This window comes from Neoarius graeffei, chromosome 10, assembly GCF_027579695.1.
Source record: "Neoarius graeffei isolate fNeoGra1 chromosome 10, fNeoGra1.pri, whole genome shotgun sequence".
NCBI classification, from domain to species: domain Eukaryota; kingdom Metazoa; phylum Chordata; class Actinopteri; order Siluriformes; family Ariidae; genus Neoarius; species Neoarius graeffei.
Window position 1 is genome coordinate 83,040,390 of NC_083578.1, and position 19,578 is coordinate 83,059,967.

The window sequence follows — 19,578 nt, forward strand, 5'->3', positions numbered from 1 at the left end:
TTCAGTCACTAAAGCATCTTTATTGTCGTCAAGGCTATTCAAAATAAGCCGCACTTTATTGAGTCTGTTTTGTAACGTAACAGTAAAACCTGTTAAGGTTAAAAAAAAAAAGTGTCATTGAAATACATAATCACTTTACAGTATAAAGCGCAAACGCGCTGTAGCCGTGCTTTGTGTCTTAAAAGGCAGAAAGGACATCAGTCTGCCGCTGTGAGGGGCTTAAAACACCTCCCGTCTCGTCGTCTCGGGAAGATCTTTCAGACCCTGGAGTTCCCTTAAACCCTGCAGAGAACAAGACATTATAATTAGAATATTTAACGACTGTTCACTGAAGGTGAAGCTGAGGTTATTATTCAGCGATCTTCACTGAGCCTGAGGCGGATAACTGTTTTAGTTTTACAACCCCGATTCCAAAAAAGTTGGGACAAAGTACAAATTGTAAATAAAAACGGAATGCAGTAATTTACAAATCTCAAAAACTGATATTGTATTCACAATAGAACATAGAAAACATATCAAATGTCGAAAGTGAGACATTTTGAAATTTCATGCCAAATATTGGCTCATTTGAAATTTCATGACAGCAACACATCTCAAAAAAGTTGGGACAGGGGCAATAAGAGGCTGGAAAAGTTAAAGGTACAAAAAAGGAACAGCTGGAGGACCAAATTGCAACTCATTAGGTCAATTGGCAATAGGTCATTAACATGACTGGGTATAAAAAGAGCATCTTGGAGTGGCAGCGGCTCTCAGAAGTAAAGATGGGAAGAGGATCACCAATCCCCCTAATTCTGCGCCGACAAATAGTGGAGCAATATCAGAAAGGAGTTTGACAGTGTAAAATTGCAAAGAGTTTGAACATATCATCATCTACAGTGCATAATATCAAAAGATTCAGAGAATCTGGAAGAATCTCTGTGCGTAAGGGTCAAGGCCGGAAAACCATACTGGGTGCCCGTGATCTTCAGGCCCTTAGACGGCACTGCATCACATACAGGCATGCTTCTGTATTGGAAATCACCAAATGGGCTCAGGAATATTTCCAGAGAACATTATCTGTGAACACAATTCACCGTGCCATCTGCCGTTGCCAGCTAAAACTCTATAGTTCAAAGAAGAAGCCGTATCTAAACACGATCCAGAAGCGCAGACGTCTTCTCTGGGCCAAGGCTCATTTAAAATGGACTGTGGCAAAGTGGAAAACTGTTCTGTGGTCAGACGAATCAAAATTTGAAGTTCTTTATGGAAATCGGGGACGCCGTGTCATTCGGACTAAAGAGGAGAAGGACGACCCGAGTTGTTATCAGCGCTCAGTTCAGAAGCCTGCATCTCTGATGGTATGGGGTTGCATTAGTGCGTGTGGCATGGGCAGCTTACACATCTGGAAAGACACCATCAGTGCTGAAAGGTATATCCAGGTTCTAGAGCAACATATGCTCCCATCCAGACGACGTCTCTTTCAGGGAAGACCTTGCATTTTCCAACATGACAATGCCAAACCACATACTGCATCAATTACAGCATCATGGCTGCGTAGAAGAAGGGTCCGGGTACTGAACTGGCCAGCCTGCAGTCCAGATCTTTCACCCATAGAAAACATTTGGCGCATCATAAAACGGAAGATACGACAAAAAAGACCTAAGACAGTTGAGCAACTAGAATCCTACATTAGACAAGAATGGTTTAACATTCCTATCCCTAAACTTGAGCAACTTGTCTCCTCAGTCCCCAGACGTTTACAGACTGTTGTAAAGAGAAAAGGGGATGTCTCACAGTGGGAAACATGGCCTTGTCCCAACTTTTTTGAGATGTGTTGTCATGAAATTTAAAATCACCTAATTTTTCTCTTTAAATGATACATTTTCTCAGTTTAAACATTTGATATGTCATCTATGTTCTATTCTGAATAAAATATGGAATTTTGAAACTTCCATATCATTGCATTCCGTTTTTATTTACAATTTGTACTTTGTCCCAACTTTTTTGGAATCGGGGTTGTAGTATAAATACACAGGTGATTTAAAAAAATTGTATTAAAAACAATTTATTTCAAACTTCAAAAAATGGCACACAAATGTAATAACGGCGAGGCGCAGACTTGTGTCACTTATCTACGCCGACGCACATAAAACACTTTGTTTTGAAATCGATGAAATAAATCAAAATTTCACCTTCCTGTTGAATAGTTTTAGACCAAACTTCCTAGCATCTTTAGTGCTTTTAGGAACAATGTTTTCTTTCATCATTTGTAATTCTTCCTCACTTACGGTGACAAAGTGATTGGCCGCCATTTTGCCGAGTCGCTCGAGGTGATTATCGAGAATTATTATATAGCACGAGCTACTTCTGGTAAAATCATGCGCTCTAATTGGTTCCTTGGCGGGCAGTATTTTCCCATAATGCCTGTGAGCAATTACGGACTTTCTTTCCAAGGCGTTGGCTTTCAATGTTGCAAAAAGCAAACAAAAAGGCAAAAAAAAAAAAAATTTAACCGGAAATCAAAACTGAATCAAAAACAGCCAAAAGACAAACAAGAGTCACTGAATTATTCAATGAGCAACGAAGAGCATTCATAAACCGCTAACTGCTAATAGAAATTCAGTTATGAATTCACTAGCCGTTTATTCTGCATGCGTGACTCAACTACATTACAAATATGACGTGACTGAAAGCAGCATCACGCCTCATGATAAGGACCATCGATTTTAATCTTAGAAATAAAAAAAGCCATATCATAAACTCCTTATTAACCTCGCTTACTCTGACTTTACGGGAAAATATCAGACCGAGGTCTTGAAAGGACAGACCTTGGTCTGATATTTTCCTGTAAAGGCCGAGCAAGCGAGGTTAATAAGGAGTTAATAATCCGAATTTCTCGACCAATCAGTGCACGCAATTTCCTACAATCACCTGCATATTTATACTCCTCATTATGATCAGAGATAATAAACAAGCTTCATGCAAACTGAAATGGAAAAAGAGCTACCTCCAAAACCATGCGAATGTGTGCTTTGATCTTTGCTGCATCTTTGCTAAGAACCTCGCTGTACCTGCGGCAAACAAATCAAATCAAAACCAGTGATTCACGTGGATGAGAATAAACAGCAGGGATGAAGACCTTGATGAAGATCTTACTCTGTAAGCTGTCTGGTTTTCTTCTCAATGAAGGTCAGTGCTTCGGAAAGAGTCAATTCGAGAAAAAATCCGTATCCAACAGCAACAAAGATTTTGGAAGTATCAGGCCTGAAATGGGAGGAAGTCCAGTTGATGAAAAATACAAGTGGCGTATTTCCCAGTAAAACACTCGTGTCTATATAATATAATATAATATAATATAATATAATATAATATAATATAATATAATATAATGTGAAAGAGAAAAAGAAAGATTACAGATGGAAAGAAAGAAAGATTACAGATGGAAGGAAGGAAAGAAAGAAAGAAAGAAAGAAAGAAAGAAAGAAAGAAAGAAAGGAAAACCTCAACTGTGGGGGTCATTTTGTGTAAAGGGATTCGACAAAACTACCAGAACAAGTAAAGAACTCTGAGGGAAGAAAGAAAAATAGTTGTGATGTTGGCGGCACGGTGGTGTAGTGGTTAGCGCTGTCGCCTCACAGCAAGAAGGTCTGGGTTCGAGCCCCGTGGCCGGCAAGGGCCTTTCTGTGTGGAGTTTGCATGTTCTCCCCGTGTCCGCGTGGGTTTCCTCCGGGTGCTCCGGTTTCCCCCACAGTCCAAAGACATGCAGGTTAGGTTAACTGGTGACTCTAAATTGACCGTAGGTGTGAATGTGAGTGTGAATGGTTGTCTGTGTCTATGTGTCACCCTGTGATGACCTGGCGACTTGTCCAGGGTGTACCCCGCCTCTCGCCCGTAGTCAGCTGGGATAGGCTCCAGCTTGCCTGCGACCCTGTAGAACAGGATAAAGCGGCTAGAGATAATGAGATGAGAGACAATGTGCACATTATTGTCTCTTTTTTTGCCTAAAAGACATTTGCTCTTGTTTAATTTCCACTGAGACCTGATCCCAAAACACAAACTGATTCCCAATCACACTATATTTAAGATGCAGACAAGAAATATCCCTTACACATGAGCTTGAACGTAGAAATTACAGCCGAGATCAACATCCGTCTTCAGCTCTTTGCTCCCAGTTTCCTGAAAGAGGTAAAGAAACCGGTTACTGATTTGAGGGTAACCTGTCAAAATGTGGAGAGAGTGAAAAGAGAAAAATATAACGTACCTGAATACTTTTAATTGTGTTCTTCAGTTGAAGGTATTGTGCTATTTTTTCATACACACCATCTCTTTGTTCCAAAACCTTCCTAAAAAACGAAAGAAGAATGATATACTGGAAGAAAAGTCAAACACACACATTCAGAGAAGCTGAAAAGGTACGTTAGTGTTTACTTACTGTAGATCTCTCTTTAAAACATCATTAATAAAGGATTCATACTGCAGGACCTTTTCATTAATGTTAGGCTTTCCAGAGGTCATTGTGTGAAGAGAATAATCGCAGATCACTAATAATAATAATAATAATAATAATAATTCTGTATAATAATAATAACACTAGACGTCTGTACTAGACTAATATGAGACTGCCATTACTGATGATTATTAGCAAAACAACAACTTAGCAGAATATTTATCACTAATATTTAAACTTATTCTTTCTAATTCACAGCTTTTAAACCAAACGCAATACTAAATACTGATAAAGTAGTGAATCACGCGCATACCATGTAGGTATTCTGACTTGTTGACAAGACACAGGAAATACTTTGCTAATCACCCGGAAGTAAATACAACATACAACCTATGCTAGCTAGATTTCAATTATTTTTATAGATATAATACATTCCGTCTTTCGTTTTCTCTCTTTCTTTCTTTTGCAAACACTTTCACAACAACGACAGACGATAATTAATGTGTTTAAATATGCGCTGCATATTCAATAGTTAATAAATAAACAAATAACAATTAAGTTACCGACAGCTAGCTGGCTAGCTATCTGTTTAGCGTCGATCCGGGAGTCGACTCCGAAAAAACGATTCACTGATTCCTGGCACTGGAATTCGAATCTGAGTTGACTCTAAACAAAATAAATTCTAAATAAACAATGCGAGTAATTCTAAAGGATCTTAAGACTACCACCTACGTTATTATTATTATTATTATGATTATTATTATTTGATAATTTAAATTACACAGCTAACCTGGAAGTCATCCTAGGTTTAAATGATTCATAGTCTGGTAAATGTCTCAAGATGATCTGTGATTCAAACTGTCAGACATAATCGTGTTTTATGAAGCTACCTAATTAATATTTGTGCACTGTTTATTTTATTCATTCTTTTTTTTTTTTACAAGACTTTCTGTTCTGTTACCTATTTGAAGTTTTGGAATCCAGAGGTTTGTATGGAATCGACTCCGTAGATTCAAAACATTTGAATCAGAATCAGATAGCGAGTTGCCCCGGAGTCGATTAAAAAAAAAAAAAGGAATCGAATTTGGGTTCTTAGAATCGACTCCGTACATTTCTCACATCAGAATCAGAGGAATCGAACAGCATTACATTACCGACACACTATTTTAACGCATGCGCATACTACTCACGGTACAGCATAGCACAGCACGCGCACTGGTTAAATCACAAACCGTCAACTGTTGTGTACGTAGGTGCACTATGTAGGGGATAAAATAACGGATTGAACGAACTATCTAGTGCACTTTGCTTTCAAAAGGAGTCCATTTGGGATTCAGGCAGTCGAACTGTAAGGTGAAGTTACAGAAGCTAGCAGTGGTAAAACTGAATATAACGCGTTTCTTTTGGTGCTGTAATGTTTGTTAAAACGTGGAGTATATGTGAAGTTGTTTTAAAAACTAACGAGTTAGGAAGTTAAAGTATTTATGGTTGTTGTTGTTATTTAACTTTGCTAACACAGTCCCCGGGGTTTATTTTTAACTTTGACAGGAAGTTGTTAGACAAGTTAGCAAATGCGCGCGCGTCAGGTGATTAGCTTGCCGGTGTTCTAAATAAACAGATTAAAGGCAGTGTTGAGTTGACTGAGATGACCATGGCAGGACCCGAGCTGCTGCTGGACTCCAGTATCCGTGTGTGGGTCGTGTTACCGATTGTCTTCATCACGTTTTTAGTTGGAGTTTTGCGGCATTATGTTACCAGACTCATCCAGAGTGACAAGAAGGTGGAGCTGGAGCAGGTGTCTGACAGGTGAGACTCGGAAACAGCACTGCTGACTCGTTTCTCTTTCCGGGGGAAAGTAGCGAAAGCAAGCTCAAAAAGGCAATATGTGACGTCACAGATTAATCTGCATACTGATTTACATAATCTGATATGACGATCGTCATTATGATCAGTATTGTATCGAATTGCAAATCAGGGCACTTCAAGAAGGAAAATGTTCACTTAGAACATATCTGTGAAGATACTCAGTCGTCCAGGTACATAGTAATCTGTGGTTGGTAGAAGAGAGCAACTGGACTTGCTTGAAAAGTCTTGAAGACGTTTCGCCTCTCGTCCGAAAGGCATCATCAGTTCTGTCTGTCTAATAGGGAGTATCAAGTATTTATCCTCTCATGGATCATAATAGAATCCAAATCAGAATGCTGATGGCTGCATTGAAGGTGGCTGATAGATGTCATAGACACCCACCTCTGTTCAGTGATGGTCGTTCCAGGCTGACAAAATTGAACGATCCTCTCTGGCTAAGATGTCTGCCAGTTTTCTGGAAGTCCTCTCATACTCCCGCACTAGTCGAAGGGAACTCATCCCAAAGTGCGTAGAAACATATCTGTGAAGATAAATACTTGATACTCCCTATTAGACAGACAGAACTGATGATGCCTTTCGGACGAGAGGCGAAACGTCTTCAAGACTTTTCAAGCAAGTCCAGTTGCTCTCTTCTACCAACCACAGATTACTATGTACCTGGACGACTGAGTATCTTCACAGATATGTTTCTACACACTTTGGGATGAGTTCCCTTCGACTAGTGCGGGAGTATGAGAGGACTTCCAGAAAACTGGCAGACATCTTAGCCATATTTTTTTCTTTACCAAATTCTAACAGAAAACGAGAGCGCCCGAAAGGGAAAACCGAGCCGAGCCGCCATTTTGAATCCTCATTCACGCCTGTAATGCAAATTGCTTCCTCCTCGGTATACAAGTGCACTTCCATGGCAGGAAAAAAAACTACATTTTGCCGCCTATGTAGTCCCCTATTTATACAAAATTGAGTCATTCAGCCATGTTTTTGCTCGGCGTTAGCAACAGTTAGAGGTTTTTAGCTTTCTCCTGAAATGTTTTCTTTTATTTCTTCTTCCTCAGGGTAGTAAAACTCGCTTTCGCTGTGAACGCTGTCGTTATCGCTATCCATGCTGTAAAATTAACGCTATTCTCCTGAGAAATGCAAAAATAAATGTTGACCAAAATTGCTACTATGTTTGTTGTTATTGTGAACGAGCGAGTCGCCAGAGGTCCGTAACATAGGATACGGACCCGCTCGCCAGCCAATCAGAGCGCAGGATTTGATGGAAACCGCACCGTGAAAAAAATGAATATACTGTATATAATTTACCATCTGGGAGGTCCGTATCCTGAAATACCGTGACCAAGGTCTTGAAAATACTGACCGAGGCCTCTGGGCTGATTTGTAATCCAAAGAGACACATCAGAGACAGAGAGAGACAAAGACATGAGAGAGAGAGAGAGAGAGAGAGAGAAAAAGACATGAGACACACGAGAGAGGAGCGAGCGAGAGACGCACGAGAGAGAGACCAGGAGAGAGAGACAGAGACCAAGACACGAGCTAGAGAGAGACAAAGACGAGAGAGAGAGACCAGGAGAGAGAGACAGAGACCAAGACGCGAGAGAGAGAGAGAGAGAGACCAGGAGAGAGAGACAGAGACCAAGACACGAGAGATAGAGAGACAAAGGCACGAGGGAGGGGGAGAGAGAGAGAGAGAGAGAGAGAGGCAAAGACGAGAGAGAGAGAGAGACACAAGAGAGAGAGCAAGAGAGACACATAGAGAGGCATATCGTGGAATACCATGACTGAGGTCTTGAAAATCACGACTTCAGTACCTCTGCGCCGAGGTCAGTGTTTTCAAGACCTCGGTCACGGTATTTCACGATACGGACCGACCTTAAGCTGGTAAATAATATATTTATTTTTTTCTTTACCAAATTCTAACAGAAAAAGAGAGCGCCCGAAAGGGAAACCATATTTAGAACAAACCTGCTACAGCAACATGTTTTAGTTCTTCGCCAGGTATGTCTTCCACTTTTCGATCTTCATTTAGGTTTCGACAGAACTTCTCAAAGACATTGAGGTCGTAGGTCATCATTTTTGTTGTATTTTCTGTCCTTTGCTCCTCAATAAACTGCTGGATTTACTCGGCGTTAGCAACAGTTAGAGGTTTTCTGCTTTCTCCTGAAATGTTTTCTTTTATTTCTTCTTCCTCAGGGTAGTAAAACCCACTTTCGCTGTGAAGACTGTTATCGCTATCCATGCTGTAAAATTAATGCTATTCTCCTGAGAAATGCGAAAATAAATGTTGACAAAAGATTGCTACTGTGTTTGTTGTTGTGAACGACCAAGTCGCTAAAGGTCCGTAACTGGGGTCTGGATCGTAGTATTCCGGACCACTCGCGAGCCAATCGGAGCGCAGGATTTGATGGAAACCGGACCGTGAAAAAAATAATTAAGTTATTCCACGATATCGAGTTGTACATGAGCTGATAACAGCTATAACCCATGTACGACGAGATTGAGCAGAATAACTGTTTTATTCCATCCACATTCACTGGATTTTGAGAAACGGAGCATTTTTATTGTTATTTTTTGCAAATTTGCTAAATAAAAACTTTCTACAAAACGTCAAACATTTCTACAAAATAATTTCCGGTTAGACGGACTTCTTAAAAACCTATCCATGGCTGCACGAATTGACTTGAGTTTGTTTTTTTTTTTGTAGAAAGTGCCGTCGTGCCGAGGTATAGAGTAGCTTTAGACATTTATTTAATTCTTCCTTGGACATTTCAGTTCTGTAATTTTCAAACTTTTTTGAGCTTTTGAACCAGTCTAAAAAAATTCAACAAATTTTAATGCTTAAAGATGAAGAATGTAAACAAACCGGCGAAATGACAGGAGCAATTTGTGAAAAATGCGATAATAATAATTCTTTGGGTCATTCCGTGCCAACTCACCTAAGGGTCCCCACATCACCGTCTCAGATTTTGCTCAAAAAATTCTATAATCAAGAATCATATGTTTGTACCACACATGCAAAATATTAGCTCCCAATTCATTGTAGTTTTGGAACTACTGGCCTTTAAAATTTTGATGTCAAAATACCACATGACGAAATGGCTCTTTCCCCAACTTCAGAGACCCATAACTTTTTTTTATTGCAGCTATCTAGACAGTTGTGTTTGCAGATTCTTACTGAATGATACCCACTCTTTTCAAATCTGTTGTCAGAAAGCCTCTGAAGGACATACGTTTTGCATAATGGGAAGCCAAAAATGACGTTTTGGCCAAAATCACATAAAATTCATTAAAACTCTAGGGGGCATAGTAGAAATATGAAGCTAGTTAGATTTTTTTCCTCACTACATAGTATTTATAGGGTTGTTATCTGTTCACAGAAACATATTTTGCCATGAAATTTCAATTCCTGAATTTACAAAAAAAATTTTAACATCTTACGTCCTTTCCGAGGGGGCTAAAATAGGGCATTTTCGCCATCTTATTTGGTCATGTGGCTAGGGGTTTAGGATCTTCAAATTTTTTGTGAAGATGCTCTCATATAAGATGTAACTACTCCCTGATTTTTTTTAACAAACGCCCCTTGCTTCATATTTTAATAATTTTTTTTGTACATGGACAGTTTCATCATTTTTCACTTTTTTCCACATTCAGAACTCTGTAACTCTAAATTGGAAGATTCCTACTAGCAGCTATTTCAGATTTACATACACTGACACACAAATTTTCATATTTTAGTAGTTGTATGCCCAAGAAATTCATATTTTTCTTTCTATTGGGACCTAAAAACAGCTATTTGGCCAAAAATGACAAAAACGCTGGGCAGCTTTTAATAAACAAGGGAATAATAAAGGGGTGTTTTGCACACAAATTAAGGCTTATAAGAACCTAATCTAGGCATACACATTTCCTGAACAACTTTTACTGTATTGTATATTATTTTTTGCTATTAGAAAATTTTAGGTATAATTGCAATTTTTGTTGAATATCCTTGGAAAATATAGAAAAATAACAACAAAATTCTGGAGTAGTATTTTTAATATACTTCAAGGTTGTGTAAGCACAAAACATTTAGCAATGAGGTTTTATTTACATATTAACACATTCAATGATCCATGATCATGATGTTGAAAAACATCACAAGATTTGTACATAATTTAAAGTCAAATATGGGCATCCGTGATAATGGGTAATTCATTCACAGGCAGTACAGTTTCATGTGATGTGCTAAGACACTCATAAACTGTCATCTAGTAGTACATAAGTTAAAACTTAAGTCTTTCACAAGTTTGAAGTCATCCTCTGTTAGTTGGTAATGGCGTCCCCCACTTTTTATGTTTGGGGCCTCTACCACACAAAGGACATGAAGCAAAGGCACCCAACATTCATCTTTCCTGCTTTGTGGTGGCCATGAGAATGTGTTGCCTCGTCCTTGTCTCATGAAATTGACATACACATCATTTTCTTCTTCATTTCTGGTGACAATATTTCCAATGTACCATTTTCTGTCATAAACACAGGCAATATATTTGCCTGGCTGGTACATATTTGGTGCAGATTGGGACATTTGGCTTGGGGCCTGTAACTGGGACTGTAAAACTGGTGTGGTTTCAGGTCCTATGTCCACTACCGATGATGGTACCACATCAGAAGAAACCCTTCTCATCTCCAGCTGAGTGGGTGCAATTGGGCAGAAGCTGTGATGAGATCTTGTTCCAGGATAGAAAAAGTCACCGCATCTTTAATTTATGAGGAAAATAGCCCATTCCCTCCAGAACTTGAAAAATATCAAGTCAACATTTTTGTCATTTTTGGCCAAATAGCTGTTTTTAGGTCCCAATAGAAAGAAAAATATGAATTTCTTGGGCAGACTACTACTAAAATATGAAAATTTGTGTGTCAGTGTATGTAAATCTGAAATAGCTGCTAGTAGGAATTTTCCAATGTAGAGTTACAGAGTTCTGAATGTGGAAAAAAGTGAAAAATGATGAAACTGTCCATGTACAAAAAAAATTATTAAAATATGAAGCAAGGGGCGTTTGTTAAAAAAAATCAGGGAGTAGTTACATCTTATATGAGAGCATCTTCACAAAAAACTAGAAGATCCTAAACCCCTAGCCACATTAACAAATAAGATGGCAAAAATGCCCTATTTTAGCCCCCTCGGAAAGGACGTAAGATGTTAAAAAAATTTTTAAAAATTCAGGAATATAATTTTCATCGCAAAATATGTTTCTGTGAACAGATAACCCTACAATTACTATGTAATGAGGAAAAAAATCTAACTAGTTTCATATTTCTACTAGGCCCCTTTGAGTTTTAATGAATTTTAAGCGATTTTGGCCAAAATGCCATTTTTGGCTTCCTATTATGCAAAAAGTATGTCCTTCAGAGGCTTTCTGGCAACAGATTTGAAAAGAGTGGGTATCATTCAGTAAGAATCTGCACACACAACTTTCTAGATAGCTGCAATAAAAAGTTATGGGTCTCTGAAGTTGGGGAAAGAGCCAATTTCGACATGTGGTGTTTTGACATCAATATTTCAAAGGCCTGTAGTTCCAAAACTACAACATAATTGGGGGCTAATATTTTGCATGTGTGGTACAAACATATGATTCTTGATTAGAGAATTTTTTGAGTAAAATCTGAGACGGTGATGTGGGGGAGTTCCTGAAATTTAGGTGAGTTGGCACGGAATGACCCCTTTAAAAAAAAAGATAGGTTCTTACTATCAAATACTTTCATTACATATTTTGTTGCTACTTTTTTTTGTATATTTTTGGGTTTTGTTTTCAAGTTGTTTTTATTTCATCCTTGGTTGGTTCAGCAGCACATTCTGCCATTTTGTTTTTCTCTACTCACGGTATATGAGCTGATATCCTAGTAGTAGAGTAGCCAAACATAGCGTGCAATTGCTCATATCCAGTGAATGTGGATAGAATAATATTACTATAAATACGCAGGTGATTATAGAAGATCGCGTGCGCTGATTGGTAGAGAAATTTGGACTATTTCTCGATAATCACCTCGAGCGACTCGGCAAAATGGTGGCCATTCACTTTGTCACCATGAATGAGGAAGAATTACAAATGGTGAAAGAAAATGCTGTTTCCTAAAAACACTAAAGATGCTATGAAGTTTGGTCTAAAACTATTCAAAGGTAAGGTGGAATTGTGATTTACTTTATTGACTTTAAAAACAAAGTATTTTATGTGAGTTGGTGTAGATAAGTGACACAAGTCTGTGCCACACCGTTATGACATTTACATGGCGCTTTTGAAGTTTGAAATTTTTTAAATACGATAAAAAAAATCACCTGTGTATTTATACTCAAACAATTATCCACCTCATGCTGAGTGAATATCAGTGAATAATAACCTTGACTTCATCTTGGTTATCATTCACCGATATTCACTTCACTTCCGGCGAATAATTGTTAAATAGAATCTAGTTTTATCAGAATAGAAAATAATAATAATAATGATTTAAGGAGAGGCAGCATGGTGTTATAGTGGTTAGCGCTGTCACCTCACAGCAAGAAGGTCCGGGTTCGAGCCCCGTGGCTGGCGAGGGCCTTTCTGTGCGGAGTTTGCATGTTCTCCCCGTGTCCGCGTGGGTTTCCTCCGGGTGCTCCGGTTTCCCCCACAGTCCAAAGACATGCAGGTTAGGTTAACTGGTGACTCTAAATTGACCGTAGGTGTGAATGTGAGTGTGAATGGTTGTCTGTGTCTATGTGTCAGCCCTGTGATGAGCTGCCGACTTGTCCAGGGTGTACCCCGCCTTTCACCCGTAGTCAGCTGGGATAGGCTCCAGCTTGCCTGCGACCCTGTAGAACAGGATAAAGCGGCTAGAGATAATGAGATGAGAATTATTTAAGGAATAAACAATATCTTTCTTGGAGAAAAAAGTCCTCTTTGGTCATGGAATCAGCATGAAAAATTTTACGCGTTTCCAGGATGGTAAACTTTCTGTAAAGAATGTAGACAAAAAGAAGCAGTGACGGTGAATAGCCATGAAGGAAAATGTTTACTCGCCTTTAGGACTGATTCAGTATAATATCTCCAAAAGCAAAGTTTAAAATGAAGAACAAAGAGTTGAGACGGTGCGGCACGGTGGTGTAGTGGTTAGCACGGTCGCCTCACAGCAAGGCTCCGGGTTCGAACCAGGCGGCTGGCGAGGGCCTTTCTGTGTGGAGTTTGCATGTTCTCCCCGTGTCTGCGTGAGTTTCCTCCGGGTGCTCCGGTTTCCCCCACAGTTCAAAGACATGCAGTTCGGTTAACGTGGGGTGGCCTTGGGTTGAAGTGCCCTTGATCAAGGTACCGAACCCCTGACTGCTCCCCGGGTGCTGTAGTGTGGCTGCCCACTGCTCTGGGTGCGTGTGTGTGTGTTCACTGCTTCAGATGGGTTAAATGCAGAGGATGAATTTCACTGTGCTCGAAGTGTGCATGTGACAAATAAAGGTGGTTTCTTCTCTTTCTTCTTAAACCCGGTGATCAGTGATTAGTTGTGGAAGGATCAGGAGCGAACATGTTTTCTAAACTCCTATGACAGCGGCTGTTGGAGAGCTGTATCGAGTTCAAGACAGTCACTAACATGCTGAAAGTCACTAGATTTGTCACTAGGCTCTTTTTTTTTTTTTTAATTTAAAGTCGCTAAAGGGGTCTAAAAAGTTGCCAAATCTAGTGCCAGTCTCCAAATTGGCAACACTGGCAAAAAGTGGCTGTGTGACGGTGTAAGTCAGTAAAACTTTATTTATGTAGCACTTTTCTATGCGTAAAGCTACAGAGTGTTTCGCAATAAAATAAGGAAGATTTTCTGAAGAAGCTTCGAGTAAAATAAAGTAGAATGGTACTTATTTCTTATAGAAAGAAGTTCTTTTTGATCATTGTACCACAATTAGTAAATATTTACATATTTACAAAGTACTGTTTTATTTTAAATCATGAACATGGACTGCAGTTGGGACACCGATATGAAGAAGATTGTTACAGATTAAATAACCTGTTTTTATTATGCAAATTTCACTAGTGATTGGTTGTTGGGAATAATGGTGGTCAGTGGTCTGGTTTGGGGAATAATGGTCAGTGGTTCAGAATAATGGTGGTCAGTGGTCAGTTGCTGGCAATAATGGTGGTCGGTTGCTGGGAATAATGGTGGTCACTGGTCTGGTTTGGGGAATAATGGTCAGTGGTTGGGACTGATGGTGGTCAGTGATTGGTTGCTGGGAATGATGGTGGTCAGTGATTGGTTGCTGGGAATAATGGTGGTCGGTTGTTGGGAATAATGGTGGTCAGTGGTCGGTTGCTGGGAATATTGGTGGTCAGTTGTTGGGAATAATGGTGGTCAGTGGTCTGGTTTGGGGAATAATGGTCAGTGGTTCAGAATAATGGTGGTCAGTGGTCGGTTGCTTGGAATAATGGTGGTCACTGGTCGGGTTTGGGGAATAATGGTCAGTGGTTGGGAATGATGGTGGTCAGTGATTGGTTGCTGGGAATAACGGTGGTCAGTGGTTGGGAATGATGGTGGTCAGTGATTGGTTGCTGGGAATAATGGTGGTCGGTTGTTGGGAATAATGGTGGTCAGTGGTCGGTTGCTGGGAATATTGGTGGTCAGTTGTTGGGAATAATGGTGGTCAGTGGTCTGGTTTGGGGAATAATGGTCAGTGGTTCAGAATAATGGTGGTCAGTGGTCGGTTGCTGGCAATAATGGTGGTTGGTTGCTGGGAATAATGGTGGTCAGTGGTCTGGTTTGGGGAATAATGGTCAGTGGTTCAGAATAATGGTGGTCAGTTGCTGGCAATAATGGTGGTTGGTTGCTGGGAATAATGGTGGTCGGTTGCTGGGAATAATGGTGGTCACTGGTCTGGTTTGGGGAATAATGGTCAGTGGTTGGGAATGATGGTGGTCAGTGATTGGTTGCTGGGAATAACGGTGGTCAGTGGTTGGGAATGATGGTGGTCAGTGATTGGTTGCTGGGAATAATGGTGGTCAGTTGTTGGGAATGATGGTGGTCAGTGGTCGGTTGTTGGGAATAATGGTGGTCAGTGGTTGGGAATGATGGTGGTCAGTGATTGGTTGCTGGGAATAATAGTGGTCAGTGATTGCTTGTTGGGGAATAATGGTGGTCGGTTGCTGGGAATAATGGTGGTCGGTTGCTGGGAATAATGGTGGTCGGTTGCTGGGAATAATGGTGGTCGGTTGCTGGGAATAATGGTGGTCAGTTGTTGGGAATAATGGTGGTCAGTGGTCGGTTGTTGGGAATAATGGTGGTCAGTGGTTGGGAATGATGGTGGTCAGTGATTGGTTGCTGGGAATAATAGTGGTCAGTGATTGCTTGTTGAGGAATAATGGTGGTCGGTTGTTGGGAATAATGGTGGTCAATTGTTGGAAGCTCTAAAGTAAATAAGCTCAAAATTAGTAAGTTAATGGCAAAATGTGGTAATGTCATGTTTATTTAGTATTCATTAGCTTTTCTGTGTAGTTTCTCGCAGTAATGGTACTGTATTAGTGTTACAAGTGTTAGTTTCTATGCTAAGTCTCGTTTCTTTGTTTGCAGCCAAATATTAATACGCAGCCGCATATTGAGAGAGAACGGGAAGTACCTCCCCAAACAGGTATCAATCCCCAAACCTTTATTCAAACCTGAATAAAATGTCAGCACCTGAATTTTAGTTTTAAATTATAATCTTCTTCTCAAAGAAAGTGCATGATGATTCACAGTGCCCTTGATTTAAAACAAAAAAACTGTTGCAGGTAATTTATTATTCCTACCACGTTAGGGAAGGATTGTGGCTGGAGGAGTTTGAGATTTGGCATTGATTTTTGTCTCATTGCAGTCGTTTGCCATGCGTAAACACTATTTTAACAACGCTGAAACTGGATTCTTCAAGAAGGTCAAGAGAAAAGTGGTTCCTAAAAATCCCATTACTGGTAAGGCGTGAACATCTGATTAACCACAGAGAAACTCTGTGCTGAAAATCAGCTTTAATGTTGATCAGGTAAAGTAGGATCATTACTGAGGTTTAGTATACATGTCGTTTTCATTTTTTTCCCTCAGATACCAGCATGATGACCGACATGATGAAAGGAAATCTCACCAACGTCCTGCCAATGATTTTAATCGGCGGATGGATCAACTGGGCTTTCTCTGGATTTGTCACTAGTGAGTGCAGCAGAGCAGAGCAGAAGTGACCTTGATTACAAAAATGTTTTAAAATGTTTAACATTTCTACAATGCGTTTTTCTCCTCAGTATTCCAAACTAAAGGCCTCTGCATGCTCTTGCGACAAGGCTTTCGCAGATAGCTTTTCGCAGACAGTTGTAATTTATCGTTGAGCGGGGAGTAATAGGCGTGCGCGATGTTATTCACCGCCACAACGCAAGGGGGCGCGAAGTCGCGAAATCACTAGGAGTAGTTGGTGGGTGTGGTTAGTGGAGTGTTTATCCTCCGGTTACTTATAATGACTAGAACTGGAGTCGTATAGATGTCCGTACTTCCTCACTTCCTCAATCAACCGCTCTTCGTGCTGCTCCATCTTCGCTCGTGTTTTTAAAAATGGCGGTCGTGAAAACAAAACAAACCGGGAAAGTAGGGAAGCGGAAGTGCGTGTACAGCGGATGTAGAGTGGACCAATCAGAGCCCTCTTGTCTGCGACACTGTCTGCGAGGCTTCTGCGGTGGTCACAATTTTTGGGAGGTGCGTGCAGAGCGTCTGCGAAGGGGGGGGGCTATGCAGACACTATCTGCGACACTATCTGCGACGCCATCTGCGAGGACTGCGTTGTCAGCATAAATTGGCCTTAACCCTGAATCTGACAACCGGTGCATTTCAGCCCGAGAGTCGCCCCCTGGTGGGCTCTGGTGCTACTACGGGGGGCAGTCAATATTCTCGTAAACTGTAGAATAATTATGCTGTCAAATCCGATTGGTCAGAAGGTTTTGATTAGTTTTCTTTAACAGCAGCTCTGACAGAAGTGTGAGCTGCAGTTCAAAACATTGGTTTGAAGATGATGATGATTTTGTCACATGTACACTCAAGCACAGTGAAATTCCTGAAAATCTGAAGCTGTGAACACACGCATGCAATGAGCTTGTGCACACACACACACACCCAGAGCAGTGGGCAGCAATGCTGCAGTGCCCAGGGAGCAGATCGGGGTTTGCTTGCTCAAGGGCACTTCAGCCATGATACAGCAGGAGAGGAAAGTGCTGTTCATTCACTCACATTTTTCCTGTTGGTCCCGGGAATCGAACTGGTGACCCTTTGGGTCCAAGACTGCTTCTCTAACCTTTCAGGCCATGGCTGTCCCCATGGTTACGCCAAGTAACCACCGATTCACAGTATGGATGACTCTTCATATAAGATAAAGCTAGAAATAAACAATTTGAAATAATGTGTTGTAATTTTTGATATGGTGAAGATTTCTTGAAGGAGCTGTTCCTTTAACATTGATGGAAGGAGTCTCCAGTGTCAGTGCTTTCCAGTGACACAGAAGTTTATGCTTTCTGGTTTTTTAGTAACTTCTCAAGCTTAAAGGAGAACTGAAGTCATTTTTAAACTTGCTTTATTTCTTAATTAACGTTTCGATTACGTTTTCGGTTTTAGTAACCTTATATCGTGACTCGTATTGGTAACTAATCGCAATTAAATATTATACTTATCAGCCTATTCGGTTTTTAGCCGTGTTGAATTTAGTTCGTTTGGTCCACGGCAGGCGTCGCTTATCCGCGCGATCTTCGCGAGACTTCGAGACGTCAAGTGTCAGCCAGGTGTCAGTGCTGCCGTTTTGAAAACTGTTTTCCAAACGAAGTATTGCACAAAAATGAGTTTAAATGACCATTACTGCGTATTTTTTTCAAACTTTCCTGATCGCTATCAAAACAAACAAAACTTCCGGCTTGATTACATCAGCATTCGAAAGAGGGCGCGTGCGTCTTTTGACAACGTTGGTAGATGTCGGTCGCTTTGATTTCCGCTGTACATTTTACTTCCGTTCTACGATGTCTCGCACAGGTCTCAACGAATCTCGTTTACAGCCATTGCTTTGACATATGGACTGATATATCTCATCTCATCTCATTATCTCTAGCCGCTTTATCCTTCTACAGGGTCGCAGGCAAGCTGGAGCCTATCCCAGCTGACTACGGGCGAAAGGCGGGGTACACCCTGGACAAGTCGCCAGGTCATCACAGGGCTGACACATAGACACAGACAACCATTCACACTCACATTCACACCTACGGTCAATTTAGAGTCACCAGTTAACCTAACCTGCATGTCTTTGGACCGTGGGGGAAACCGGAGCACCCGGAGGAAACCCACGCGGACACGGGGAGAACATGCAAACTCCACACAGAAAGGCCCTCGCCGGCCACGGGGCTCGAACCTGGACCTTCTTGCTGTGAGGCGACAGTGCTAACCACTACACCACCGTGCCGCCCTGGACTGATATATTACAGAGCATATTTCAAACACTCATAACTTGCTATAGCAGCGACAAAATAGCAATCGAAAATGCATTCCGATATTTAATAAAATGAGAAATAGCATTTTGATGATAAAAAATTTGCCTTCAGTTCTCCTTTAAAAGCTCGAAAGCTTTTGTCTTAACTTCAAGCAAGGGAATAGAGTAGAGGCTGATGAGAGAGCAACTGTTTATAGCTGTGATAACATTCTCTCTATCTGGCATATCGCTACAGTGACGTGGCGGCTGTACAGTACAGTAGTGGTTTCCTGGAACCTTCTACTGGATTATTATAGAGGTTTTCTCCTCTCAACCATTCTCTCACACACACACACACACACACACACACACACACACACACACACCTGTGGGCAAGTTAGAGCCACCAGTTAACCTAACCTGCATGTCTTTGGACTGTGGGGGAAACCGGAGGAAACCCACACAGACACGAGGAGAACATGCAAACTCCACACAGAAAGGCCCTCGCCGGCCGCTGGGCTCGAACCCAGAACCTTCTTGCTGTGAGACGACAGTGCTAACCACTACACCACCGTGCCGCCCTGCTATAACATAAGTGACAAAAATTGAAAATTGTTAGCAAATTGGTGTAGTGTAAGATGAGTGAAACACTTCAGGACATGCTGTTATAGGAAAAGAATCAACTTCGAGACCATCACGCTGCCCAATTGCTGATTATTTTCCTATATCACATTGTGTTTTATCATGTACATGAGTATAATTACGTTTTGTAAGCAGCAGGAGCGTTCGTGGGAATTTCTGCTGTAGACTTTTGAGTGTTTATATGTACTTTGAATGAAACTCGCAT

General features: G+C 40.7%; 2 protein-coding genes across 3 annotated transcripts in view; one reads left to right on the forward strand and one right to left on the reverse strand.

Moving 5' to 3' along the window:
* Positions 1-6,226, reverse strand: uxt (ubiquitously-expressed, prefoldin-like chaperone). Of its 2 annotated transcripts, none has more exons than XM_060932422.1 (7): positions 4,740-6,226; positions 4,412-4,479; positions 4,241-4,322; positions 4,088-4,155; positions 3,136-3,243; positions 2,987-3,050; positions 1-282 (listed from the first exon to the last, which is right to left on the reverse strand). In XM_060932422.1, exons 1-7 carry the CDS (start codon positions 4,740-4,742, stop codon positions 220-222), a joined length of 456 nt encoding a protein of 151 aa, XP_060788405.1. In that variant the 5' UTR covers positions 4,743-6,226; the 3' UTR covers positions 1-219. The 2 variants fall into 2 exon arrangements, with proteins under 2 accessions (XP_060788405.1, XP_060788404.1); XM_060932421.1 differs by having other exon boundaries at positions 4,412-4,520; positions 4,740-6,225.
* The window catches only part of zgc:86609 (ER membrane protein complex subunit 3-like), a 27,611-nt gene continuing 13,612 nt past the window's right edge, over positions 5,580-19,578 (forward strand). Inside the window, exons 1-4 of the mRNA XM_060932420.1 lie at positions 5,580-6,232; positions 15,845-15,902; positions 16,125-16,218; positions 16,346-16,450. Coding sequence (XP_060788403.1) covers positions 6,072-6,232; positions 15,845-15,902; positions 16,125-16,218; positions 16,346-16,450 — 418 coding nt within the window. The 5' untranslated portion in view covers positions 5,580-6,071. The remainder of the gene's footprint in view (positions 6,233-15,844; positions 15,903-16,124; positions 16,219-16,345; positions 16,451-19,578) is intronic.

What these genes read in the sequence shown, in the direction of transcription:
- uxt (XM_060932421.1), bottom strand. Translation starts at nt 4,494, where the DNA reads ATGACCTCTGGAAAGCCTAACATTAATGAAAAGGTCCTGCAGTATGAA. An exon ending in GTTTTAAAGAGAGATCTACA is followed by an intron (nt 4,323 to 4,411) that starts GTAAGTAAACAC and finishes TTCGTTTTTTAG; the next exon opens with GAAGGTTTTGGAACAAAGAG. An exon ending in ACATTCGCATGGTTTTGGAG is followed by an intron (nt 283 to 2,986) that starts GTAGCTCTTTTT and finishes TGTTCTCTGCAG; the next exon opens with GGTTTAAGGGAACTCCAGGG.